We start from the raw sequence: 27198 nt of genomic DNA, 5'->3' as shown, positions 1-27198 counted from the left end.
CATATGACCCAGCATCTCTCTCTTAGATATTTACCCAAGATAAATGAAAGCACACGCTCACTCAAACATTTATGCTTGATGTTTATAGACCCTTTGTTTTAACAGCCCCAAACTGGAAAAACAAAACCCTAATGTTTATGAACTTGTGTATGGAAAACAACTTATGTTATATCCATACAATAAAATACCAGTTGACAATAAAAAGAATGAATACCGATGTACATATCAACATTGATGAATTTCAACAGCGTTATATCATGTGGAAAAAAAAAAAAAAACAGGCACAAAAGATCACATACTCTGTGGTTTTGTCCGAAATTTCAGAAATGGCAAAATAGTGTGATAGAAAGTGGATTAGTCATTGCCAGGGCCTGGGAGTAGGGGAAAGAGATTGGCTGCAAAGTGTCCTGAGGGATCTTTTGAGATAAAGGCAATGTCCTATATAATGATTATGGTGCTGGTTACACAATTGTCAAAACCCATGGAGTTGTATGTTTTCAGTTGGTAAGTTTTATGGTGTGTAAACTGCACCTTGATAAAGCTGATTGTTAAAAATTGAAGTAGAATGCTGTTAGAAGTGGTGCTTCCCCTCCTTGCTTCTAATACCACCCTCTTGCAAGCCCATATCCAAGTAGTGGACCAAGGAATCTTATAAAAACAGAAATTCTATCATATCACTCCTTGTTTAAAACACTTGAATGGTTTCTCTTTCCTCTTTGAATGAAATCCTGAGAATCACCATGACCTACAAGCCTACCTGTCCTGCTCACTGACCCTGACATTTGTAGGGCCTGGAGCAATGGGACAGAGGCCCATGTACCACGATTCTAAATATGTACAGTTATGAATTAAGCCAATCAACTGCTAAAAAGCAAGTTCTATCCTACTTTGATAAAAGTACCTTCATGACAAACTGGAAGGCCAGGTTCAAATGTAGAGTTTGGACTCGTTGGAGTTCTGTCCCAGAATGTAAGGTTAATGAAAGGCAGACCCTAGACTACAGCCTACTTTCATTGCCTTTCCACCCCTGGATCCATCTGAAACCTCCAGTCTACCTGCCAGGCCGCTGTAGACAGTTGTGTTTGTAACCTCTAGGGACCAAAGATAGTACTGGAGATGGAATCAGAGAAACTGGATGTGAAACATGTATCTCCTGGTTTTCCCCAAATTGTACTTGATTCTGTATGTGTGTTTACATGCGTGAACATGGGTGTGCATGCATGTATGTGCATTTCTATGTGCCTGTGTGTACATACATATGTGTGCATGTGTACATGTATATGTGTATATGTGTCTCTGTGTCCATGCCTATGTGTGCACGTGTATATGTACGTGTGTATGTGTATATGTGCCTGCATGTGCATGTGTAGATGTGCATGTGTGTTATGTGTGTATGTGCCTGTGTGTGCATGCGTGTGTATACATGTGCGTGCATGTGTATGTGTGCCTGTGTGTGCATGCATGTGTGTATGTGTATATGTGCATGTGTGTTATGTGTGTACGTGCCTGTGTGTGCATGCATGTGTGTATACATGTGCGTGCATGTGTATGTGTGCCTGTGTGTGCATGCATATGTGTGTATGTGTATATGTGCATGTGTGTTATGTGTATATGTGCCTGTGTGTGCATGCATGTGTGTGTATACATGTGTGCATGTGTATGTGTGCCTGTGTGTGCATGCATATCTGTGCATGTGTATATGTGCCTGTGTTGTGCATGTGTGTTTATTTGTGTACCTCAACAGCAGTGTGAGCTTCCTGAGGGCAGCAGTTGTGCTGGACTCATCTCAATATCCTTTCTACCTGGTGCAGAGTGGATGCTAGATGAATGCTTCTGGAGTGAATAAATGAATGAATGAGGGCCAGTACAACACAGTTATTAAGTGTGGGTCTTGAAATCAGCCTGATTTGAGGTCCAAATATTACTCTGCCGGTCATTAAGCAAGCCGCTTTGGTTTATTCTCCTAATCCCGTAAAGCCTGGGTTTCCTTATCTCCCGATGGGGATAAGAATTCCACTATTTTATGGGGGTTGGTGTGAGGATTAAGTAACAACAATCAGAGCCAACATAGACCAAGTCAGGCTGTGGGCCAGGCACTGTACTAAGGGCTTTGCACATGCTAGCTCACGTGCTCCTCCTAGCAATTTCACGGTGTAGGGGTGGTTACACAGTCAACTCTCAGAGTGACTTGGCTGTTACCGTATTTATGATGGTGGAGAGGAGTTTCAGGATTCTCAGCCCCTAGGGGCAGCTTCCCCTGAGTGTAGCTCAGATTCTGGCTGATAGGGCTGTCTGGAGAGGTTGTCTGAGCCAGCAGGTTGCACGCTCTGCCTGGCCAGCTACAACTTGACCCTCGGCTTGGCCGGGTCCTTCTAGTGCGGCTTATGACATTCGACCTCTAGGTGGCGCTGCAGAACGGGGACTCGGCTGTTGATCGCGGCGCCCCCCGGCGGTCTGTTCCCGTCAACATTTAGATTAAACGCAAGGGAAGTGCGCGTCCCGGTGACCCCGAGTGGAGAGAGCGGATGACAGATGCGGGAAAAAGTTAGAATTTAACGTTAGTTGTATGACAGAGAGGACCAAGCTGTGCAGCAGAGGGAGACAGAAAAGGGAGGGACCAAGTCACACCAAGGAATGATCGTCAGTAATAACATCAACGTCTAGAATTTATTGACCACCTGTTATGCGCCGGGCACTGTCCTAAACATTTGGTGTTCATTCCCTTATTTAACACGCCTCTAGAAAGTACGTGTCTCAAGAACAGTGGCTGTGTTTCACTGAGGGCCTAGCACACAGTAGGTGTCTGGCACATAGTAGGTTCTCAACACATTTGGAAATGAATGAATACAAGAATCCTGAAATTTTTCTCTCCAAGTAATAATAATGTAGAGGCAAACATTATCTCCATTTAGAAAAATGAACGATGATCGGAAAGTTTGCACAGCTAATGCATGACAGGGCCAGGGCACGTGAGGTTTAGACCCAGCTCTGCTGTGTGCGGGGGCTTCCCAGAGAAGAGAAGGTCCTCTGCCTTCAGGGAGTTTGCTGTCTAGTTGGCCACATCTACACCCTCCCTGTCGTCAAAAACCGCACGGGTGGCCTGCCAGGGATGGCTATTTATGGCTCAGGGAGGAGGTCCAGTGAAACTCCCCTCATAAATTATAAAGGGAGACATATGTGGGTCAAGATTGGGGAATCCAGTGCGTGAGGGATCCCCAGGAATCTTATACAGTCCAATCAGGGATTTTCCTTCTCCTACCCTGGTGAGCGCCTGATGTAGGCAGCGGGAATTTGCTGAGGACTCATAATGAGCTCTCAGGGGTAGCTCCTGGTCGTGTAGAAGAGGCTCACCTCCTCCGTATCACAGAGTTCTCAGCCCCGGCCACTGGCTACTCAAAGGCGGGTTTCCTCATCTCCAAAATGGGAGCAATGGCTTATCTTATATACCCCAGCACCTGCATGAGGAAGGATTGAAAAGTGTTGTACCCTTTTGTGATTCGCACATCCATTCCCCATTCAGACTCTGGGGAGCCCCCCAGGCGAGGTCTAGGTGTACTAGACTTTTTCCTGGAGACGTGATTATGAATGGGCTTTAGTAAGTGGTGTTATGCAGAGATGCCCTTCTCTGAGTGGCCTCTGGTATTTGTTTTTTGGTTTTTGAGAATACATATATTTTTTAGTATTCCATGGTCTTTATCACTGCCAGGCTGTCACTGAACTGTCACTTGCGTTTGGCTGCCCCTGGTCATTTTCTTCCTTCTCCTAACTCACTGCTTCAAGTTCTTGGTTTGGCAGAAAGAGAGGACCAGGCTCCTTTTATATTTCTTCTGTGAATAAAATATGCCAGTGTCAATGCATAGACTTTGAGCTATCAATTCAGATCATTCAATAGCTTTTTTTTTTTTTTTGGTTTATTCATAGGCTGTGGGATGTGGAGATTATAAAAAATCGGTCTCCATAAGCAAGAGGTCACTTCAGGCATTTCTTTGCATTTACCCAAAAAAGATTCCGTCAATACTTGCTTAATGGAACGTGTGAAGAGCTTGGCTCCTCTTCCAGGCCATCCCTCTGCCTCATTCTCCCCCTGCAGCAGCAGCAGCAAGAGCCCAGTTCTGGAGTGGGAGTAGAAGGTACAGGCATTGCTGCAGCAGCAGGACGGGAGCCCATTGCTGACCGAGTGCCTGGGCTCAAATTACACTGTATCAGAGCTTGGGCATAAAATTAGCAGCAGTGTTCTGTGTATGAGGAGACAGAGGAACACCCGTATTCAGCAGAACCGTGGGAAGGGACAGAAGAAAAGGAGAGAAAGATGGGAGGAGGGGAAGAGCTGACCCGTCACGGGCTCTTCCCTGGACACCTTTGTCCCCCAGGTGCAGAGGGGGCTTCCCAGTGGCTGAGTCAGGGCCACAGGAGGTTTCTTGGGGGTGGCAAGGGCCGGGATTAGGAAGACAAACCATGAAAAAACCTGGGAAGGTAAACTTGAGGGCTTGACTTGCCTGAAACACACACACACACACACACACACACTGAAAATGATAAAAAAAAAAGGAATAAGAAATTTCCATGTGTCTAGGCACTTTTATACATTTTTCTATTAATTCCTACTACAACTGAATTAGGCAAGACTATTTTACAGATTGGTGAAGAAGAAAGTTTCAAAAAGGACGTGTTATCTTGCCTGAGTTCGCCTATTATAAATGTACTTGTGTTTATGCTCATTTGGCACTGACTGCGATCCAAACATTTAAGTATATTCTCTCATAGTCACAACGCCACCACTATACACATTATATGCTCTTTTATAGACACAACAGAAATGCACTTACACTTGCTTATGCAAGCTGTATGTGTTTATACACAAATATGTGTTTCCAACTATAGGCATATACTACACACACTGTTTACATAATCGCCTGCAAATTCTGTATCATGCTTGCTTGCTAAAATTGTTTTGCCATTTCCTGTCCTTCCTGACCAACTGTAGGCCAACGTCCTCCTCTTCCCTCAGTTATGGCCGTGTGCTTGCACCTCTTGGTACTTACAGACATCTGCACTAATAACGCTGTTCTGTTATTTCTGTGTTTCATTGTTTCATCCTCTAGCCTGGGAGCCCTGAGACACCAGCAACTCATCGGACTTACTGTTTGTATTATTTCTAGTTCTTCGGGTGTGAATTCTTCATGATGTGGAGGCTCTGAGCTGTCTTTTGCAGCTCACGATTTGCAGTTTTGGTCTGTGAGTTGACAGAGTAGACCCTGTGGAGTCACTGACTCCACATTGTTTTTATATATTGCCTCAGTTTAGGATTTCTGCACCACATGGATAGCTTATATCTGGGCCTTACACCAGTGCAGAGGGCAGGCTTGAGGTTGATCTGGTACACACGTCCCTTGTTCCACCCATGGCCTGCGAGAGGACCTCAATTCCTGCTTTGACTCCAAGCTGATGGCTGAGAAACTCTGTTCCCATAATTGGTTCTGACACTCACTTTACACTGAGAGCTCAGATTTGACTTTCTGCCAACAGCAGGACCTGTGGCCTGTACCTAGTCCCAGATTTGGCATTAAAATCTCAGCCCAACAAGCATATCCAGTCTTGGTTTTCCCATGGGCTCTGGGCCACGTTCCCCTCTCCCTGGTACAGATTCCTGACCCCTCTCTTTGATCCTACCTGAAAATTATGCTTTCTTGTTTTTTAGCTGAGACTTGAATGTGTGAAGTAGTTTAAAATGCCTTTCTGCTCTGCATCTATGAATACGAGTGCGTGAGCGTGTGTGGCTGACGGGGAGTTACTGGGTGTGGCTGTGCCAATGACTCCTGTGGACGTCTTCTCAGAGAGGTCCCTTCAGAATCAAATAGCCACACCTGTTAGGAGCTGCAGTCACTGACTAGCAGAGTTTCATTCATTCACTGAATATTGGTCGAGCGCTTGCAATGTGCCAGGCACGCTGCTAGCCAGGGATGCAGTCATTAAACACACAGATACACAAACAACTATGAGATGACAATAGTTATGAGTGCTCTGCAGTAGATGTGCAGGGACCTGTGAGAGAATGTAGTAGGGAGGGCCTTAATTTAGGGTGAGCAGTCAGGGAAGCTCTCGCTAAAGACGTAACTTCTAAGCCTAGATGCAAAGGAGGCAGTGAAGAGCTCGTTCCAGCAGAGGGAACACCATGCACAAAGGCCTTGGGGCAGACGTCTTAGAACATTCTAGAAATGGAAAGGAGGCCAGTGAGAAAAAGGGAGCTCAGGAGTGGAGGTTGGGGAAGGCTGCAGGGCCTCAAGGGCATAGGAGGCAGGCAGGGCAAGGACTCTGGACTTTCTCCTGAGTACAGGGTGATGAGGCAGGAGAGTTTAAGCAGCGAGGGTGAAACTCACTCTGATTGTCAGCCCTGTGAAAGAGGATTGGCTGGACATGGAGATCTAAGGATGAGGAAAGGATATCCCAGAGTGCCAGGGAGCACAAACCAAACTTCACACTCTAGGACAACAGAGGCCAGAGGAACCGGGAGGGCTTCCTGGAGGGGGTGGCATTTACTCTGGGCCTAAGGGATCACAGGAAAATGGAGACCGGCATTCCAGGCCTGAGGAAGAGTTTGGGCAAACGCTTGGCCGTAAGAGAACAAGGGTTGGGTTTGATGGGCCAGAGGATGAGAAGTGACTCCCCAAGGTCACAAGACCCCCTGATGGCTGGGACCCAATCTCTGATGGAGCAAGGCTTCTGATACCCATCTGAGGCTTGGTGCCAAGGACTGGCATCAAGGAAGTGGATTCCTGCAAACCTGGCACCCGAGGGTCCACTTCCTTAATTTCTGTGCAGCTGGGAGGTGAGGTAAGAGGAAGTGTGGGTCACAGGCTAGGCCCAGAAAGCCTGGAGGAGGAGCCTCTGCCAGAGTGGAGAGAAGCAGGCCTGAGCCTCCCCAACGGCACCTCCTGGGGACTCCCAGGACCGCAGGCTGAGAGGAGACGCAGGGTGGCTGGAGGAAGTGAGAGGTGAACTCAGCCTGGGACTGGCTGGGCGAGACTCTCCACCTGCTCCCTGGGACCATCGCCCACCATGGCCGTGGCCCAGCAGCTGCGGGCCGAGAGGTGAGTGCCGGGGTGTGGCCGCCCCTGGGCCTTCTCACTGCTCCTGATAGGCCTTGGGGAAAAAGGCCAGTCCTTCTGCAGTCCCTGATCAACATGAAAGGCTGGGGTTGAGTCAGAACCCAAATACTCAGAAATGCAGCCTCTCAGAACTGCTTTAAGGAAACTTTGAGCTGTGGCTCACCACCCTCAGACACAAATGAGAACACTGAGGCTCCAAGAGTGGGAGTGACTTGCCCACGGTCACACAATGAGTGACTGGCCGTGTCTGGAGAGAAATGCAGGTGTCCTGGGTCCCAGACTGGGGCTCTTTGCCTCACATGGGAATCAGCAATGACTTTCCATCTTTTGTGCAAACAGAATTCACAGAATCTGGCTTGTTCTTCCTCTAATTAGGGCTTGCCTCAAATGTCACCTCCTCTGAGAAGCCTTCCTGACGGCCTTTACCTCATTGCTGTCTGACCCTTTGCCCTGTTTCCGTTTTCTGCCTAGTTCTTATATTACTAGAATAATATTACATGCTCATTTATTATTTTTTTCTTTATCATTGGCTCTCCCATGAGAAGCAAGCTCCATGAGACGTTTTGTCTGTTTTGATCACTGCCGTATCCCTAGAAGGTAGCTCGTCCCTGTTGAGCACCAGGACCAAGGGCTCAATAAATGTTGCTAAATGAATGAATAAATGAATGAATGGATGGATCTTTGAGGTGAAAAATGTCTTAGATTCTTCTAGTCCAACCTTGCCATTGTACAATTTAGAAATCCGAGGCCCAGGGAGGATAAGAGACTTACTCAGGGTCACAGAGAGTGACTGGCAAGGCTAGGGCTTGGAGCACAGCCTCACCAGCATCTAGCCTCGTCGCTTGGGAAGCGTTTTCAGAATTTTTCCTTAGTAGCTAGGTCTGCGCTCTGAGCTACAGGGTCCCTGAGGACACAGAGCCTGGCCCCTGCACCCCCTGGACTGGAATAGCAGGTGACCCCTGTTACCTAGGTGGAGGCCACTCGGGGTCACCAGAGACAGGCCAGGCTGGTGTGGGCCTACGCAGGGAACAGAAGGCCCACGGTGGGGCCGGGGGCTGGAAGTAGAACCTGAGGGGTGTGTGGGGGCAAGGGCAGCAGAAGGAAATGCTTAGAGGGGAGCCCGCGTGGCCTTCCTGAGCCTCAGAGCAGGGTGCAGGAGCTGGGTAAGGCTGTCCGACCTCAATTCCTCCCCACACATGCTCCTGGCGGACCCAGCCGCACGCAAACTAGAAACCTTCCGGAAACAGCAGCTGTTTGAGGCTTGGGCACTTCCTGCTTTTTGGGGTACAGGGTTCAGGGGATGACGTTGAGAGCTGGCCAGCAGGACTGTGTGCTCCCTCCCCCGCTCCCTGTCCCTTTTCAGCTGCCTTCGCCCTCAGACGGAGAGGGACTGCTTTTCATGAGGCCTTGAGCCAGGTACTGGGGGCACGGGTCTTCCTGTACCTCGAAGGCCTTATCTGAAAGTGAGCCTGGATTGTTCTGCTTGAGGTCAAAGCAGAGAGTACAAGGAGAGGGCACAGGTTCACGCAGCAGCACTTTCTAGAACCCCAAGGCGAGACATCCAAAGATGGGGAGGGCTGCCTCAGGGGTGGCAGGTTCGGTTCCAACAGACATGCTTTGAGCACCTACTGTGTGCCAGGTGCCAGAAAACCTGCCCTGGCTGCCCTCCAAGGATTCTTCCAACCTCAGCCTCCCCTGGGTCAGGCTTCAAAGCCTCCCCCAGGCCAGGCTCCAAAGTCCGTGAACTACGCGAGTGTCTCTTGAGGCAGAATGTCCTGGCCCAGCAGGGCCTGGCTGAGGTCCCTAAGGGAGCGGATACTCCAGGGGACTTCCGGTTGGGTTTGCTGCTCTTCTTGCCTGCCCTGCAGGCAGCCAGGCCATTCTCATGCTGCCCATCAAAAAACTCCATAAATGCAGACGAGAGTAGTGGCCGTGTATTGAGCAGTACTGAGCACCTACTGTATGCCGGGCTCTGTTCTGGGCATTGGGACGTAGGGTGAGCAGAGTCCCTGCCCTTGTGGGGATTTTAGGGCTGTGTTTGTTACAGATGGGACTGCAGGACCACCCGGAGACATAAGTTCTTCTCCTGTCCCCATTTTACAGAGGAGGGAAGGAGCGGAGCACAGGGAGGAATCTTCCCAAGGGAGCTTGATCTTCTTGTCCCCAATGCTGTGACCGTGCCTCGAGCATCTGCCAATGCGTCTGCAAGGCATCAAGGCGCCTCATGAGCAGGTCCTGCCTGTCTCTCCGGCTGGTCTCTCATCATATCCCGCCTCCCGCTCTGTGCTCCAGCCGTGCTCAGCTCCCTGCAGTTCCCTGAACTTGCCCCTCTTGCACAGCTGTGGCCTTTGCACTTGCTGTTCCCCCCGCCTGAAAGGCCTTTCATGCCATCCTGGCACCAACTCCTCTCTGCTTTTCCTGGCTGACCACTGGCGCTGCTTCTTCTGGGAAGCCCTCCTCGACCGCCCTCAGCCCAAGGACGCCCTCTGACAGCACGTGAGCCTCCATAGTACAAGCTCCTGCTCCCAATCTCTCCTGTCTGCTGCGTGACTGATTTTTTGAGGGAACATAATAATGGCCAGGCTCCTGTTATAGTTCAAAACGCCATGTGCTTTTCCTTCCCATGAATTATGTCATTATCTGTTTAGTGTCCAGCATCCCCTTCCTTTCTCCTTGGAGCTGTGAGATCTGAGGAGCCCATATGTCTTAATGGGCTTAGAACAGTGTCTGGCCCACAGGCAGTGCCACATACAGGTTTGCTAAAATTATAATTATTTTAGTTGGGGACACAGGCCGAGAAGGGCTGGGATTTTTTTTAAGTTCACACAGCAAGTTGCCGGGAGGCTCAGCGTGCGGGGCAGTATGGCAGTGTTCGGTAACAGATTTCTGGAGCCAGACTACTACTGCTTGGGCTCAAATCCCAGCTTCCCGACTTTACTTGGGCTAATCTTACCATGCCTCAGTCTCCTGAACTGTACAAAGGTGACACTGTCTTAGAAGAGCACCTGGTGACCTCAGTAAATAAGTAGCTGTCGTTCTTATTACCCAACCTGCCTGCCGCCCTGCTCAGGGCCATTTCTACCCTTCACGTTCCTTCCTGTGCGCCCCCCACCCCCACATTCCTACCTTATCATACTGCAGAGGAAATTACCCAGGACAAACACAGCCTCAGGGGAGAAAGTGAAGGAGGAAGCTTCTCCCAAGGGTATCACCGAGGGAGCATGTGTAGAAAATGAGTGGGGCTGGGCGGGGGGATTTCCACTACCTGTCCACTGCTACCCTGAGTCACCTCCGGGTGGCAGCCCCCTGAGTTCTGATGCAGCCTCAGATTCCAGGTCATGTGGGTCCGGCGTGGACTGGGACTAGGGTGTGTAGACTCCTGAGGTCCCAGCCAGCTCTGGGGCCTGGGACTTGGCAGCCCCTGCAATCCCCCCACCACTGCAGCCCCTGCCACTCTCTCCCGTTTCCCACTTGCTACACCAGAAGAATCATAGTTACTTCTTGTTTTTTCCTTGTCTGTCTCCAAGTGGCTGAACTCAGTGACCCCTCAGAGACTCCTGGCTGTGCCTTCTCCCACTCCTTGGCAGTCTATTTCCTCTTCCCCTATCTGTCCCTCTCTGACCCCTCCTCTGTTCCCTGATAACTCTTCACCGTGTCAGGAGCGGGGGTCTTAGCCACAAGCCACAGGCAGAAGATTATTCTTACCTCGCCCCTTATAGCTGAGACCTCCCATGCTGAGATCCTGAGCTATACAACAGGCCTCTCAAATTAGCATGCCCCAAACTGAGTCCATCAACCCTGGCCCCCACATCCTGGCCAGAAGTGTGGGTGTCACTCTTGACAGTGCCTTTTCTTTTACCTCCACATCCAAATAGTACCCAGCCTCTCCTGGTCATAACTTAGGAACAAGAAGAAATCGGTAATGTGTCTGTTGGAAATGCATTAGGCTGCAGGGAATGGAGGAACTGACGATGGCTTAAACAAACAGGGGATTATTTGGTCACCTAACAAGAAGTCCCGGGAGGCCGAGGTAGGCAGATCACTTGAGATCAGGAGTTTGAGACCAGCTTGGCCAACATGGTGCAACCCCGTCTCTACTAAAAATACAAAACTCATCTGGGTGTGGTGGCTTGCCCCTGTAATCCCAGCTACTTGGAAGGCTGAGGTAGGAGAATCACTTCAACCTGGGAGTCAGAGGTTGCAGTGAGCTGAGCTCACACCACTGCACTCCAGCCTGGGGAACAGAGCAAGACTCTGTCTCAAAAAAAAAAAAAAAAAAGTCCAGAGGTAAGCCATAGTTGGTTCTGTAGGCCAGTGACATCAGGACTAGCACCCCAGAGATTCCTTCGGCCTTTCTCGTGTCTCGCTTCATGGAGACAACATAGCTGCTGTAGGTCTGGATGTCACACTTGCTTCAAGACTGCTTTCAAAGGGGGAGACCATGCTGAGCTTGTTCATCCCTTAGGATCAGGAAAGCAAGCCCTCTGGGGAGTGCCCCATAGAGAGACTGCCTAATTGTGCCCAGCTTGGGGAAATCCTCAAAAAGGCGATGATATGTGAGCACTCTGGGGAGACCCCTGCACCAGGCCTCCTCTTAGGTCTCATTGGCCAGAACAGGTCACATGGTTGCTCCTAGCTGCAAGGGAGGCTGGAAAACAGGAGCTGGATGGTGATGTTTGGCTCAGACCCATCATGGTGCAATTGATAGCAATGTGTTAGACTATAATTTGGCTATTGCTATGTGGCTGCCAGCTTCCCATTCCTGCACTCAATGTGGCTGCCAGCTTCCCATTCCTGTGCTCAGCGTGGCTGCCAGCTTCCCATTCCTGCACTCAACATGGCTGCCAGCTTCCCATTCCTACACTCAACGTGGCCGCCAGCTTCCCATTCCTACACTCGGTAAGGCTGCCAGCCTCCTATTCCTACACTCAAGGCCTGGACTGTGTCTTGTTATCTCCATATTCCCAGGGTCAGTGGCAGGACCTGGCCTGGGAAGGGGTGCTAAGAGACGAATGTTGGATCCACAACTTTGGTTTGCTTTGCACTCTGCCTCATATCCGGTGGGCCCACAAAATACATCAGGGTGATAACCAGGATTTCTTTTCCTCTGCTACACACAGTGACTTTGAACAGCTTCCAGATGATGTTGCCATCTCAGCCAACATCGCCGACATCGAGGAGAAGAGAGGCTTCACCAGTCACTTTGTAAGAGAGACTCCTGGACCTTCACCCTAGAACCTCTGGACTGCCACACAGCTGACCTCTGAACCTTGTCCTCTGACCTCTGAACCTCCAATTCTCTGATCTCTTAACTTCTATCTCAGTGGTTCTCAGCAGGACCAATTTTGCCCATTTGACATTACCCTGGGAGATTCTGATTATTGCATCTTGGGGCAGGTCTATTTCACATCTAGTGGGTAGAATCCAGGGTGCTTGCTGCTAAACTCCCCACCATGCACAGGACAGCCCTGTCCCTGGTAAAGAGCTATCCGGCCCCAGCATGGTACTAAAGTTGAGAAATCCTGATTGCATCCTTTGACCTCTGAACCTCTACCTGGAGAGTCAGGGGTGAGGGACTTTAGTGTTGCCCCCACAGCTCCCCTGTCATATTCAGACACAGATGGAGGGGGCATCCTGCACCCGCAACACCGCCAGGGGTAGGTTCACTCTGCGCCATGACCTCCAAGGCATGGCTCCTCATTTATTGGGCCTGAGTGCGTGTTTGGCCTATTTCCAAGGGCTCTTGCCTCTAACACTAGGTCTCACTTCCTCTCTTTTTCCAGTTTTGTTTTGTTTTGTTTTTGTTTTTTTAGCAAAGCTCATCTGCTTCTGGGGCATCAGCCTTTTGACTTGACATGGGTCTCCTTCTCCAGAGACCCTTCTGCATCCTTATCCTCCTCCCCTTTTCCCCTCCGCCTTTTTTTTGGCTTCTGCTCCTGGCCCCTGAGCCCTCCCCACAACCCCTGTCCTCCTTAGGTTTTCGTCATCGAGGTGAAGACGAAAGGAGGATCCAAGTACCTCATCTACCGCCGCTACCGCCAGTTCTATGCTTTGCAGAGCAAGCTGGAGGAGCGCTTCGGGCCAGACAGCAAGAGCAGCACCCTGGCTTGTACCCTGCCCACACTCCCAGGTAGGCAGCCACTCCTGACCTACTGTTGCAGAGCTGCTGACTCTCTTCCTTCCATGGCCCTTGACACTGTTCCGTAATTTGATCTCAACCCCAGTGAAAACTGTTCATGTAGTTTATAGCCCCCACTCCCGGCAGTCATGGACTGCCAAGCCCTCCCCGCACAGCTCCCCCTGCCTCACATTGTGGCTTCCACCCCAAGCACTCTAGCCTCACAGCCCCAGAGCTCTGATGACAGTGGTGGCTACTCGCTCCTGCTGTCCATTACCAGGAGGCCACAGTCTGGAGCACGTCAGCACCCGGCCTCCCTTCCTTAGAGACAGGAATCCCCCAGTCTGGTCCCTAAACACACTGACTCACCTCCCTGCCTGCCCTCAGCTTCCTCCCAAGAGACCAGCCCTCTGACTTCATAGTCTCGGCTTCTAGCGTCCCTGTGGCTCTCCTTCTTCCCCTGTCCTGCCAGGAAGTTGGGTAGCCTCACACCTCTGCTTACAAACAGTCCCCTCGCCCCCTGGTCTCCTGGTCCTTCCTCCCCAGCTGGATCCTAACATCCACCTTGGACAGCGCCAAGCCCTTAGTTGCTTAGCACCTGCCCTGCTGGAGGAAACCCCATCAGGTCTCAGTGGCGAATGGGTTACAAGGGGGTGGTCTCAGTTGCACTCTTCATGCCCTACAGGCCAGAGACAGAGACCATTGTCTCCCTTCCCCAAGCCTCAGGGCTCCAACCCCACCTCCAGCTTGTTTTTTCTGTCCCTGTCTCTGTCTCAGCATATGACCCCGCTCCTTCTCATCCAGCCCCACCAAGGAACTTGAAGCTCCCCCCAGGAGTCTTGCCTGCTCTTAGCCAGCCTCCCCTCTCAGGCTCCATTACTTTCCCTCCTCTCTCTTTTGGGGCTTTCCTCTGACAATCTACTCCTCCTTTTCCTTATATATTCATCTTCCCCTTGATATACCAACTTCCTCTGCTAAGCGTCTCCACAGCCTCAACCCTTTTCTGTCTTTAAACAATCCTGAGCCATGAAACAGCATTCTTACAAGAAGCCTCCCTGAGCCTCCGTGCCCCCAGGGCCCCCAAAGATCTCTTTCTTCTTCCTTTGGCAATCACATTCGCGCACTGTCTCACCTTGGCATGGCCATCCTCTCAGCTTGGTTTAGCTCTGACTACTCCACAGAATTTCCTCTCGGTGAGGTGAGCCATGACCCATCGATTCTGGCTTCCATGACCAGTGCCAAGCCTCATCTTCACACCCCACTCCTTCCTCTGTTAAGCTTTCTTCAACTTCCGGAGGCACCAGTGTCTCCCAATACCCTTGCTACCTTACTAGAGACTCCTTCAGCTTCTCTGTTACAGAATCAACCTTCTCTGCTGCTCCTTGGAAGGTGGGGATCCTCTGAGCGGACATCCTCTGTCCTCTGCCTTGTCTTCTCATTCCAAACACTCACCTTGGCAAACTGACCCATATCTGGGACTTTAATTCTCACCTTCTTGCTCCCAACTCCCAAATGTCTAGCTCTAGCCCAGAGCCTCCTACTGCCACCACCACCACCTCTGTCCATCTCCTAGACACCAGGACCCAGGCAGGTTTCAGGCTTGCTTCCTCGTGGGGGTTCTCTAGGTGAATGGTTCCACCAATGCGCCCACCTGAAGGCACCTGGAGGAGACATTTGTCTCTTGGTAGCCCATCATATTTCCTTTTCCTCCAGAACACTCTGCCTTGAGCTTGAGGAATTGTTCATTCACCCACTCAACAAATGTTAATTCATCTGGGCATGTTTCTAGACCCATGGTTCTTAACTATGGTGGTATGTGGAAGTGCCTTGAGAGATGGAAAGAATCCTGATTCCTGAGTCCCGCTTCCAGAGATTCTCTTTTAATTGTTCTGGGGCAAGAGCTACACAGTGAGATATTTACAAGCTCCTTGGGCAGCTTGAATGTGCAACCAGTGTTGCCACTGTCCTGGGTGATGGGGGTACAGCTGTGAGCCAAGCAGACGAAAATCCTGCTGTCTTTGAACTAAGAGTCGTGTGTGTGTGTGTGTGTGTGGGTGTGTGTGTGTGTGTTTGGATGAACAGGCAGTAAATAAAAAAGTAAGACAAGAAAAATATCAGCTGGTGATAGCACAACTCAGAGGATGACAGTTAGGTGGTGCCAGAGTGGCCACTTCAGCGCTGTGAAAAGATAACAGGGAAGAATGCTGAGTCATCGGGAAGGGGCTCTGGCCAGGGTTCCTGGCCTGCAGGGGCAGCCCTGAACCCCGGGGCCGTGTTGGGCCAGGCTCCTAGGACAGCTGTTTGTCTCTTCTCAGCCAAAGTCTACGTGGGTGTGAAACAGGAGATCGCTGAGATGCGGATACCTGCCCTCAACGCCTACATGAAGGTACCAGTGGGTCTTGCCACATTGGCATGTGGAAGGGCATGGAGTGTTGGTGGGGGAGCCCAAGTACCATCCCTGTGTATGGCTTTGGGAACTGGAGCTGGTTCTCTGGCTCTGATGGCCCCATCTTCAATCCCTAAAGGCCTGGTCTGGGGAGAGAAACAGGATGTGTCCTTAGGGTTCCAGGGATAGGAGCAGGAGCAATGGAGAAGGTATAGGAGCCACACTTGGAATTGACAAATCTTCGTTTAATGCTCTAAGCCCACAGGTAAATGTCTATGCCAGGTGTTAAGATACAAAGGTGAATTCCACACAGAGCCTGCCCCCAAGGTACCCACTGTCCCATGGGAATGCCAACAGGTGGATCATAAGATCACATGGAGACACATGTGTGCCTCCATCATGGGGGTGTGGCCAAGCAGGCCACAAGTTGCTCATATAGCATCTTTGTGCAAACCAGAGAAGGTCTCCTCTGGAACAACAAACCCCCTCACCTGAGCATGGGATGGATTTTAGCTACACTCATGGGTCTTGGCTGGGGATCCTTGTGTATTCTCCGACCTGCAAACTCTGCATCTCTATGAGATGGGAGCATAGAGGAAGGAGTATCTTAAAGGCAGAGGCCGAGGTGGTCCGGAAAGGACTTCCACCAGCCAGAGCCATCCAGGAAAGGGGCAGTGTTCCTCCTGAGGTGGCAGTGAGTGCACCATCACTAGAGGCCTGATAGCGACCTCAGGAAGCTGGCAAGGGAAGCCCTCCTCCCAGCCCAGAGGCGTCCTCACGGCTGAAGAGCACTGGACTACAGGGTCCTTTAGTCTTGACTCTGACGTTGACTGGCTGGGTGATTGGGGGTGAGTTGCCCATCCTCTCTAGGCCTTGGTTTTCACACTTGTGAAATGGGGCAGTGCCCTCTAGTATCACCGGAGTGAAGCTGGGATCTGTTGAGAACAGGATGAGAAAGTGCTTTGTAAACTGTGAACCTGCTTCCAGAATGTGAGAGATCCTGACTCTTGATGGAGGAAGGGAGCAGATGGAGGGCAGAGGAGGTGGGAGGAAGGAGGAGAGAGCAGGTAGCTGCAGGAATCCTGGGCTCTGAGCAGGGAAGAGGGAGGGAGGGAAGCTGAGTGGGCTCCAGCTGCTCCTTCAGGGTGGCTGAGGCTCCACCCTTCTCCCCCTGGGCTAGAATAGGGGAGTGGGCTCTGGAGGGAGGGAGGGAAAGAGGAAGACAAGGTAGGAGGTGAGGCTGGGGAACTGGGGCTCCTCATTCCACACCTGGTCTTAGCAACCAGCAGCCCAGAGGCTTCATCTCTGCCTCTTTGTGTCAGATTGGGTTCCTGGAAGTCAGAGACCATTCAGTGTAGGAATCTCTGCCACGGCCACCCCATTCTGTGCTTGCATACCCTCAGAGACGGGGAGCTCACTACCACTCTGCCCGGACCCAGGCTGCTTGTCCCATTGTTGGGCAGCCATGAGAAAAGCCCAACTCTCCGTAAATCCTACCCACTGGTCTCACCCTGCCCTCATGAAGTATGTGAATCACGTGATAATGACAACTGCCTGGAACTACATGAAGAGCTTTGACTGGCAACCAGAAAGCTCTTGATACATGTTTATGGATACACGAATAATCTTATTTAATTCCCCAATAACTTGTGAGTTAAGTGTGACAGAGCAGTTAGGTAGGTGGGATGAGATTTGAACTCACATCTCTGTGACTCCAGGGTTTGAGCTCTTACCCACTGTGCCTCATTGTAATGAAAATGACAGTAACAATGATGATATCTAACTTTGATGGGCACCTGTTATATGCCTGTTCTAAGGATTACACATATATTTACTTATTTAATTCTCACACAATCCCACGAGAGAGAGGCTATTATTGTCCTCATTTTATTAATGACCATCTAGAGCTAGGTTTGCCCAAAGCCACCCAGCTGGTGACAGGAAGAGCTGAGATTCGATCCCAGGAGCCCCTGGATCCTGAAACACCTTCCAGGCTGTCCCCATATGACAGCCTTTTCCGGGCTCTGCATCCCCAGTTCCTCTCAGGCAAAGTTCCCCGACCCCACCTCAACCTGCTGCCCCCATGGGATCCTCTGCAGGGCTCTGGGTGCCTCTGGAGCCTCAGTACCCAAAGCCAACCTCAGTGTCCCCAGACCTGTATGCTTGGAGTTTGGTGAGATGACCCCGCTAGAGCTCAAGTCTGGGTCCTGCCACTTAGCTCTGCTCTTCTGGGCCAGGTACTTCCCTCTCCAAGCCTCAGTTTCCCTAACTATGATATGAGATAAAGTATCTGGAAGCATTTTGTAGGCTATAATGCCACCAACTGTTGTTAATTTGGGTTATTTTGAGAGCCCCCACCCCCGCCGACAGTTGTCTCACCTTGAGCTTTGGGTAGCCTTTAGTGACAGACGACTCTGGGTGCCCCAGCTCTGTCCCTTGCTAGGCCGTGTGGTCTTGGGCAGATCCCTTCACCTCTCTGATCCTAACTCATGGGATACCATGAGTTGGAGCAAGGGCATGCATGTGATACCCACCTGGTGAAGTCACCACCAGGTCATGTTACTTGCCATCTCCATTATTGCTGTTTCTGGAGAACTTTAAGTCTTTTCTGAAGGGACTCTTCTCAAGCCGCTGGTCCCTCTCCTGACCTTGGACCCAGGAGCAGAGCTTGTGAAGTGTTACCTTCAGCATGCTGAGTTTTCTTATTTTTTTAAACAACGTGTTTCTGTTATCAGGCAACATGCATTAGTAAAGAGAGGAGGGCTGATGTCAGGGCTCGGGGATGGGACATCTGGGCTGGGGTGTCCAGATCCTTCTGCTGACTACCCACTGGTTCTGCTGTCTCACCCACACAGAGCCTGCTCAGCCTGCCAGTCTGGGTGCTGATGGATGAGGATGTCCGGATCTTCTTTTACCAGTCGCCCTATGACTCAGAGCAGGTGCCCCAGGCACTCCGCCGGCTCCGCCCGCGCACCCGGAAAGTGTAAGTGACCAGCCCCTGGGCTTCCACATGGCCAGAGCCCTGGGTCCCTGCTGGGAAAGCATCGCTTTTCCCCGAAAGGAGAGAAGGAAAATACAGATCAGCCATATCCCTGGACACTTTAGGGTGATTTGGTTTATTCAATGGGTTTAGAAAGTAGTATTCAGGTGCAGAGGGACAGAGGGTGTGTGCCTTTCAATGTGATCATAAGGACTGGAAGACAAGGACTGGGATATTGACTCTGGAGAGTCTGGTGCCACAGCAACCACTGGGGATGACCCAGAAGCTCTGGGTCCCTGGAAAGAACTGGGGGCAGAGAGGAGGGAAGAGCTGCCTTATCCACAAACATTCTCTGAGCAGCTCTGGGAATGCCTTTTCCTGGTGTGTTGGAGCTCCGTGGGGCCAGCTGTGGCTCTGGTTGTATCACGCTGGCCTTCAGGGCACACTGCTCCTCCCTTATTCCAAAAATCCCATCCCTCCCACCAAAAATTCAGCCACTCATAGACTGCTTGACTTCCAAAGCCCAGGTTGCTGCTACTAAGAATTCTGGAAAAAGCAGGAAAGAACTCCTGAGCTCCCCAACCAGCTCCTCCCTCCGCTTCCTCCCACCAGTGTCTCCAAGGGTCCTCTCCATGCCTGGCATCTCCCCTGTGCACACAGTCAGATGTGTCTTAATTCCAGCTGTGCCACATGGCAGCCACGGGCCCCAGAGCAAGGCACATCACCTCTCCAACCTTCAGTTTCCCTCCACTGAAAAATTACAACGGTCACATTTACATCAGAGCTTGGTTGTAGGGAGCAGAGAAACAAACAAATCTGAACACTTTGGCAAGTGAAAGGCGTGGAATGAGCATGTATCCCCTTCCCCACCTGCTTTCTGAGCCTGGCTTCCTGGTCCATAAAGAAGGGAGAACAACCCTACCCCCAAAGTGGTTGTGAGGATTTGGGGACAAGTGTGCCCACCTGGAGGAGGAATTGCAGCCACATTTCAGCATCTTCTCTCTCCCCCTCCTTCCCCGCTCCTTGCAAGGGGCTCCTCTGGACACAGAGGCAGGAAGCTGGGCCCTGAGAGAATCACAGGGCTAACAAGCCCCTCTTCTCTCTCCACAGCAAGAGCGTGTCCCCACAAGGCAACAGCATTGACCGCATGGCAGCTCCAAGAGCAGAGGTATACCCCACCCCTGTGCTGGCCAGGCTTTCACACTTTGGGCATCGGCCTTGGCTCACCTGCCAGCCACTGGGCCTCTCCTGCTGGGCACTGCTGTGTGCCTGGGAGAGTGCTGAGCACTTGGAGGAAGGAAGGGGTTACAGCCTCAGCCTTTGCCACTGGGCGTCCCCGAGCCCAGCTAAGGGGACGGAATGTGACCAGCGTGCAGAGCCAGAGGGGAACGTTTCCATCCATACGCTCCTCCGGTCAGTTTGCCTGAGCCTCCTCTGAGTCGGCCCTGCCTTAGGCATGGAACCTGCAGAGATGACTCAGACAAGGCCTAGCCTGCGATGAAGCCTGGGGACCAGGGTGGGTGCTCAGCCCAGAGAGTTCGAACTCTTCCGTGTGTGCTCACCCCCACCAGGTCTGGAAGGAGCACCCAACCTAGAGTCAGGGAGACCTGGGTTCAATTCCTAGCTCCTCCACTAAAAAATGAGATGGCCTCAGACAAGTCGCTTATTCTCCCCAAGCCTCAGTTTCTACATCTGCAAAATGGGAGACTAAAGTATGTAAGGCACTTCTGTAGGAACTCAGTGAGTGTTTTCTCCTTCCCTCCTTTCTGCATGCTTTTCCTCAGGCTCTATTTGACTTCACTGGAAACAGCAAACTGGAGCTGAATTTCAAAGCCGGAGATGTGATCTTCCTTCTCAGTCGGATCAACAAAGACTGGCTGGAGGTGAGTTCAGAAGTGAGGATGGAGGTGAGATTGGAGGTGAGGTTGGAGGTGAAATTAAAGGTGAAGATGGAAGTGAGGGTGGAGGTGAGATTGGAGGTGAGGATGAAGGTGAGGGTGGAGGTGAGATTGGAGGTGAGGATAAAGGTGAGGGTGGAGATGAGGCTGGAGGTGAGGATGGAGATGAGGGTGAAGGTGAGGATGGAGGTAAGGGTGGAGGTGAGGATAGAGGTGAGATTGGGGGTAAGGTTGGAGGTGAGGATGGAGGTGAGATTGGAGGTGAGGATGGAGGTGAGCGAGGAGGTGAGATTGGAGGTGAGGATGGAGGTGAGCGTGGAGGTGAGATTGGAGGTGAGGGTGGAGGTGAGATTGGAGGTGAGATCAGAGGTGAAGATGGAAATGAGAATGGAAGTGAGATTGGAGATGCGGTTAGAGATAAAGATAGAGGTGAGGACAGAGGTGAGGAAGGTGAGTTTGCAGGTAAGGATGGAGGTGAGATTAGAGGTGAGGATGGGAGTGAGTTTGGAGTCGAGGATGAAGGTGAGGTTGGAAGTGGGGTTAGAGATGAGGTTGGAGGTGAGGTTGGGAATAAGGATGGAGGTGAGGTTGGAGGTGAGGATGGAGGTGAGGATGGAGGTGAGAATGCAGGTAAGGTTAGGCTGAGATTAGAGGTGAGGCTGGAGGTGAGGTTGCCTAAGGCATTGTGTGCTTCAGAGACTGAGGACCATCTCAGAAGGCCTCAGGGAAAAGTTGCTATCTGAGGATAGTCCTGGAGATCCAGGCAGGTTGGGGAACCTGTGGGAATACAGCCTTTGGGGAAGCAGATGTTCGGTGGGAGCAGAACATTCTGGAGCTCATGCACTTGTCTTTGGTTCTGACCCTGAAAAATGGACGGCTTAGGGCAAGTAAGTTCACCTACTGAGTTTAGTTTCTTGGTCTGCAATGGGTGTCTCAGCAGGGGCACTATTGACATTGGGGCCAGATGGTCCCTTGTGGGGTTGTCCTGAGCATTGCAGGGTGTTCAGCAACATCCCCGGCCTCTCCACTAGATGCCAGCAGCACTGCTAAGTTGCAGCAACCACATGGCTCTCCAGATAATTTGCTCCTGAGCAGCGAAATCGCAGCCACTTGTGTAATATGGGACAACAGTACACACCTTGCCTGCAGCAATAAAAGCTGCTGATGAAGAGCACGAACTCAGAGTCAGCCTGTTTGGGCCATTTCCTAGCTCTGTTTTTCACTAGCTTTGTGGACCTTTGGAAACTTGCTCAACCTTGTGGTTTCCTTTTCTGTAAATGTTTCTTCATGGGCTTCCTAGAAGGGGTAAAGGAGGTGATAATGGCCAGGGCTCGCCCCAGAGCCTGAATGTGTGGCGCCTGGCCAGGCACTAGGGTCGTTAGGAGACCTAAATGAAACTTCAAAGCCAGGGCCTTTCCCGGTCACTGCTTTGTCCCAGCATGGCCCACAGAAGGGCTCTGTTCTCACTCAGTGAGTGGAGGTGGGAAGTGGCTGTGTTGGGCCTTGGCCTGGGGCCAGCCTTTCGTATTAGGTCCTGTCTTCAGACTTAGTGCTCCTGTGGGGAGTGCCTGAGGGAGGTTCTGGGACAGACCCAGAGGCAGGGTCAGCCCCCAGGGGTCCCAGGACCTTTAAGAGTTGGGTTGGGTCCCTGGCGTCCAGGCCCTGGAGAGGAGCTAGTAGTAGCCACTGGTTTAGCCAGTTTAGCAGTTTCCATTTTACCTTAATCATAGATCTCCATCTCAGGAATTCAGAGCTTTTACAGCTGCCTGAGGAGTATCTCTGGGTCACTTTCCAGAAATAGAAAACATGTATTGCCTTCCTGTTTTCCAGAAAGTCCTACTTATCAGTTCGCTAGCTAACTTCTGGCCTCAGGGGCAGGGAAGGAACCACCTTGAGCCTCGGTTAATATGTTTGCAAAATGGCATGTAAATAATCCGTCTTCTGTAGGGTTGCTGTGAAGATGAACAGAACATGTGCCCAAAGCCCAGGCCATGGCCCGGTCTGGGTCTGATTTCTGGCTACTTGGTCTAGAGCAGAGGCACAGTTGCATCTGATGAATGAATGAGTAAGTGGGATCAGCAGCAGGGCCTTCCTCATCCCTCATCCTCTTCCTTCTGTGTTCTATTTTCGTCTGTAACACCTGCCACCATCGGACTCGTTGGGTAGGTGATTGTTCACAGCGCGCACACCCTGTCATTCCCCATCGTACTGGAAACTCCGTGGGGGCAAGGACTTATTTATTATTATTATTATTATTATTTTTGAGACAGAGTTCACTCTTGTTGCCCAGGCTGGAGTGCAATGGCGCAACCTTGGCTCGCTGCAACCTCCACCCCGCGGGTTCAAGTGATTCTCCCACCTCAGCCTCCCGAGTAGTTGGGATTACAGGCATGCGCCAACATGCTCGGCTAATTTTTATATGTTTAGTAGAGACGGGGTTTTGCCAAGTTGGCCAGGCTGACCTCAGGTGATCTGCCAACCTCAGCCTCCCAAAGTGCTGGGATTGCAGGTGTGAGCCACTGCACCAGGCCCAAGGACTTTTATCTATTTTGAGAGCCCAGAGCCTGTCAAGTGGCTGGTTCTCAAAAAGTCTTTGTTGAATGAATGAGTGAATGAGTGAGACAAAAGCAGCTTTCTATATAAATCCAGACTCTGACATATTGTAAAACCCAAATATAAGCCTTCTTAGAAGTGACCAACTCAGTGAACTTCCTCACCTTCTCTCTTCCCTCTACAGAAGAAGACTGGGACCTCGTCTGCCTTTTCCCATCATTAGAACGGGGCCAAGGGCTCCGAGGCGTGGCTCTGCTGCCTCTCCTCTCACCAGCCTGGCATCCCTTCTCTTCCTCTGCAGGGCACTGTCCGGGGAGCCACAGGCATCTTCCCTCTCTCCTTCGTGAAGATCCTCAAAGACTTCCCTGAGGAGGACGACCCCACCAACTGGCTGCGCTGCTACTACTACGAAGACACCATCAGCACCATCAAGTTTGTGGCCTGGGAAGGAGGGCCTGTCCAGCCTTCCTGCCATCCCTACCACCACCACCCCTCGTATCACCGTCTCTTGGGTCCCTCTCCCACTCCAAAGCCCCCAGTGGCTCCCAGATGAGCCACAATGCTGAGGCATCAACGTCCAGGGTGGCCTGGCCAGCCCCATTCCCCTTTTCCCCACCCCACACCCCACTTCCAGCCTAATGCCTCCTTACCCCAGCCTGTCACCCCCTTACCCCAGCCTGTCACCCCCTTAGGGACATCGCAGTGGAGGAAGATCTTAGCAGCACTCCTCTATTCAAAGACCTGCTGGAGCTCACGAGGTGAGGGACTGGGAATGGGGCTGGGGAGTCAGACACTCTGGAGAAGAGAGCGCAGGGAGAAATGTTAAGCCCTAGTATGAAGGTGCTGGGGTTTTGCATGTACTTTGTCTTCTCGTTTTATCCACAGCCCAGCCCTACAGGTTAGGTAGCATCTCCCCACTTTAGAGATGAGTGGGGAAGCCGCAGAGAGGTTAGGGGACTTGGCTGAGGTCACACAAATTGTGGGTTTAGATCCGGATCTGCAGCTGGAGCTAAAGTCTCTCTGGCTAAAAGCCTTGGACTTGAGCCATCCACCCTCAGAGACTCACTACCCGCCCCAGGTCCAGGACATTGCTGGACAGTTATTTTACAGAATGGTAATCGCACTGTTACATTTCTGACTGTAAAAGTTGTACCAACTCATTTTATATATGTATATATATGAAATGTCAGCAACCATGTCAGAAAGATACGAAGAAGTGAAATCACCTCATATTTTTACCCCCCTCGTTAGTGACGTACACTCAGATTTCTTCAGTACTTACACCCCACATACACATGCACACACAAAAGTTACTTTGGCTGCACAAAACCTTTCTGTGGCTACATCATTAATAGGGCCACGTGCTTTTACTGGCCTCTTAGGATTTCTTCTACTGTTTTACTACTCTGAACAACGTTGTACAGACCATCTTAGTTCACCTATTTGATGACTTACCTGATCATTTCCTTGTAATGATGCTCAAGAAGTAGATTTGGGGATTAAAGCATTTGCAAGTCTCATAGCCTTCTGGCCCACGTTGTCAAACTACTGGTAGAAAGTTCAGATCAATTTCTATGTACACCAGCTAAGTAGAAGGATGCGCATCTTCCTGCACCCAGGCCAGACAGTTCCTGTCCTTACAAGGTTCTCCTCAATAGCCTCACACAGGTTTCTCTCTGAGGCTTTATACGGCCCTACTCTGTGCCCAGTCAAACCTACTCTTCTTCACAACTCTTAAGCTTTAGCACATTTATACACAAGACACTTCAGGCTGTGCCACTAATTTCCTGTGAAAGTCTCTTCTCTCTTTTTTTTTTTTTTAAGATGGAGTCTCACTCTGTTGCCCAGGCTGGAATGCAGTAGTGCAATCTCAGCTCACTGCAACTTCTGCCTCCCGGGTTCAAGTGATTCTCCTACCTCAGCCTCCTGAGTAGCTGGGATCACAGGTGCATGCCACCACGTCCAGCTAATTTTTGTATTTTTAGTAGAGACAGGGTTTCATCATGTTGGCCAGGTTGGTCTTGAACTCCTGACCTCAGGTGATCCGCCCACCTTGGCCTCCCAAAATGCTGGAATTACAGGCGTGAGCCACCACACCCAGCCTCTTCTCCCTTTTAGGCCTCGATATCCCCATCTGTACAATGGGAGGTTGGATTATTTGGATGACACAGGCTTGTGTCAGGCTTTGATCTTTTCTCACTCCTGGCTTCAGGACATAAAACTTTTTTACCCCCTCTTCCTACCCTTACCCCATGCTTAGGCTCTTTGATTATCCCTGACTTTTCCCATGCAGGCGGGAGTTCCAGAGGGAGGACATCGCCCTGAATTACCGGGACGCTGAGGGGGATCTGGTTCGGCTGCTGTCGGATGAGGATGTGGTGCTTATGGTACGGAAGGCTCGCGGCCTCCCCTCCCAGAAGCGTCTCTTTCCCTGGAAGCTGCACATCACGCAGAAGGACAACTACAGGGTCTACAACACGATGCCATGAGCTGACAGTGTCCCTGGAGCAGTTAGGGGACACCAGCAAGAACCTTCAGCTCTCAGAGGAGATTAGAACCTGGGGGAACGGGCAGACTTCCCGTCTCTGAGGCCAATGGACCCATGGGGTTTGTAATCTGTCTCTTTCTACTCTTTGCATCTGATTTAAATAAACCATTCCATCTCAATGGGGCAGGCTGCGGGAAAGAGTGTCTTTCATGCGAGTAAAATACGATTTAATGAGCATCCACGGGGAGGCCATTTATATCCAGCAGGGGCCCTGGCTCTGAGACCTCTGTCCTGCCACCCCATTTCCTTGCTCTGTCCCTGTGTTGGGGGGAAACCTGAGGGTCCCCAAGCCATATCCCTTCTCCCTACCACTGCTCCCCTTTACTTGCCCCACAGAAGTGATCTGCTCTGGGTGCCCTCCGGGGTCCCACCAATGCCAAGTCCTCAGCTGTGTGATGAGGGTCAGGAGCTCTCCTCTGCCTTCCTGTGTCTGCTGCTCTGTGGGGGCAGGGAGGCAGGTCTCGGGGTTGGTTGTCTCCACTGTAAGTAGGGGGAGGACTCTGGTCTCATCCAGGAGCAGGGGGACACAAAGCAGTGGGATCGTCTTCTCTGAGCTGAATCTCCTATCCTAATCCACCAAAAATTAAACAGGTGTCACTCCCAGAATGGTGGTGTGAGGAGCTTGGTGGACCCTCTCCCCAGGGAAACAGCGGTTTAACTGATGAGAGATACTTAAAATCAACTGTTTAAAGTTTCTGGAAATTGTTCTAAGGGCACAGAGCACATGGAGAAACAGCCATTCAAGAAGATCATTAACATCTCAGTAAGAACAGTGAATCGGTGGCATTTGAGACACATCGTGTTCCCATCCCCCACCCCCAGCTCCATGTGATGGAAACTCTACTCCAGATACTCCACTCTGGATAGATGCAGCCAGGAAGATGGGCTCCCCCATCCCTCAGTGTCTAACCTTCCATAATTTCACCACAGGAGGAATAGGCTACCAGGATCTCTTCTCTCTGCAGCCCTATATGTTGTAGAATCACTATTCCAGGCCGTTATAGCAGAGAGGACTGAGTTTCCTACAGTTCCCATAGAAAGTACCAGGAAATTTGGGAGGCCGAGACGGGTGGATCACGAGGTCAGGAGATCGAGACCATCCTGGCTAACACGGTGAAACCCCGTTTCTACTAAAAATACAAACATTAGCCTGGTGCAGTGGCGGGTGCCTGTAGTCCCAGCTACATGGGAGGCTGAGGCAGGAGAATGGTGTGAACCCGGGAGGCGGAGCTTGCCATGAGTGGAGATAGCGCCACTGCACTCCCGCCTGGGCGACAGAGTGAGACTCTGTCTCAAAAAAAAAAAAAAAACAGGAAATCGATCGTCTCACAGTTCTGAATGCTAGGTGTCCACAGGGCCATGCTCCCTATGAAATATGAAGGGAAATCCTTCTTTGCCTTTTCTTAGCTTCTGGTGGTTTGCCAGCAATGTTTGGTGCTCCTTAGCTCATTGGTGGATCGCTCTGTCTTCACACGGCATTCTCCCTGTGTGTATTTACACTGTCTTCCCTCTGTGCACGTCTGCCTCTGCATCCAAGTTGCCCCTTGTATAAGGACACAAGTCATCTTGGACTAGGGCCCATCCTAGTGATCTCGTTTTACCTTGATTA

General features: G+C 51.1%; 1 protein-coding gene across 1 annotated transcript; it reads left to right on the top strand.

Moving 5' to 3' along the window:
- The first annotated feature begins 6854 nt into the window (after positions 1–6854).
- On the top strand, positions 6855–25713 carry NCF4 (neutrophil cytosolic factor 4, 40kDa). Its single transcript, XM_011964302.1, has 10 exons — positions 6855–7088; positions 12227–12311; positions 13083–13236; positions 15540–15610; positions 18466–18593; positions 19701–19758; positions 20375–20473; positions 23343–23473; positions 23734–23799; positions 25335–25713. Exons 1-10 carry the CDS (start codon positions 7057–7059, stop codon positions 25528–25530), a joined length of 1020 nt encoding a protein of 339 aa, XP_011819692.1. The 5' UTR covers positions 6855–7056; the 3' UTR covers positions 25531–25713.
- Positions 25714–27198: the final 1485 nt, after the last annotated feature.

This window comes from Colobus angolensis, unplaced genomic scaffold (genome assembly GCF_000951035.1).
Source record: "Colobus angolensis palliatus isolate OR3802 unplaced genomic scaffold, Cang.pa_1.0 Scaffold65, whole genome shotgun sequence".
In the NCBI taxonomy this organism is placed as follows: domain Eukaryota; kingdom Metazoa; phylum Chordata; class Mammalia; order Primates; family Cercopithecidae; genus Colobus; species Colobus angolensis.
Note: the sequence above shows the minus strand (reverse complement) of the source record. Positions and strands in the feature narration are given on the sequence as shown.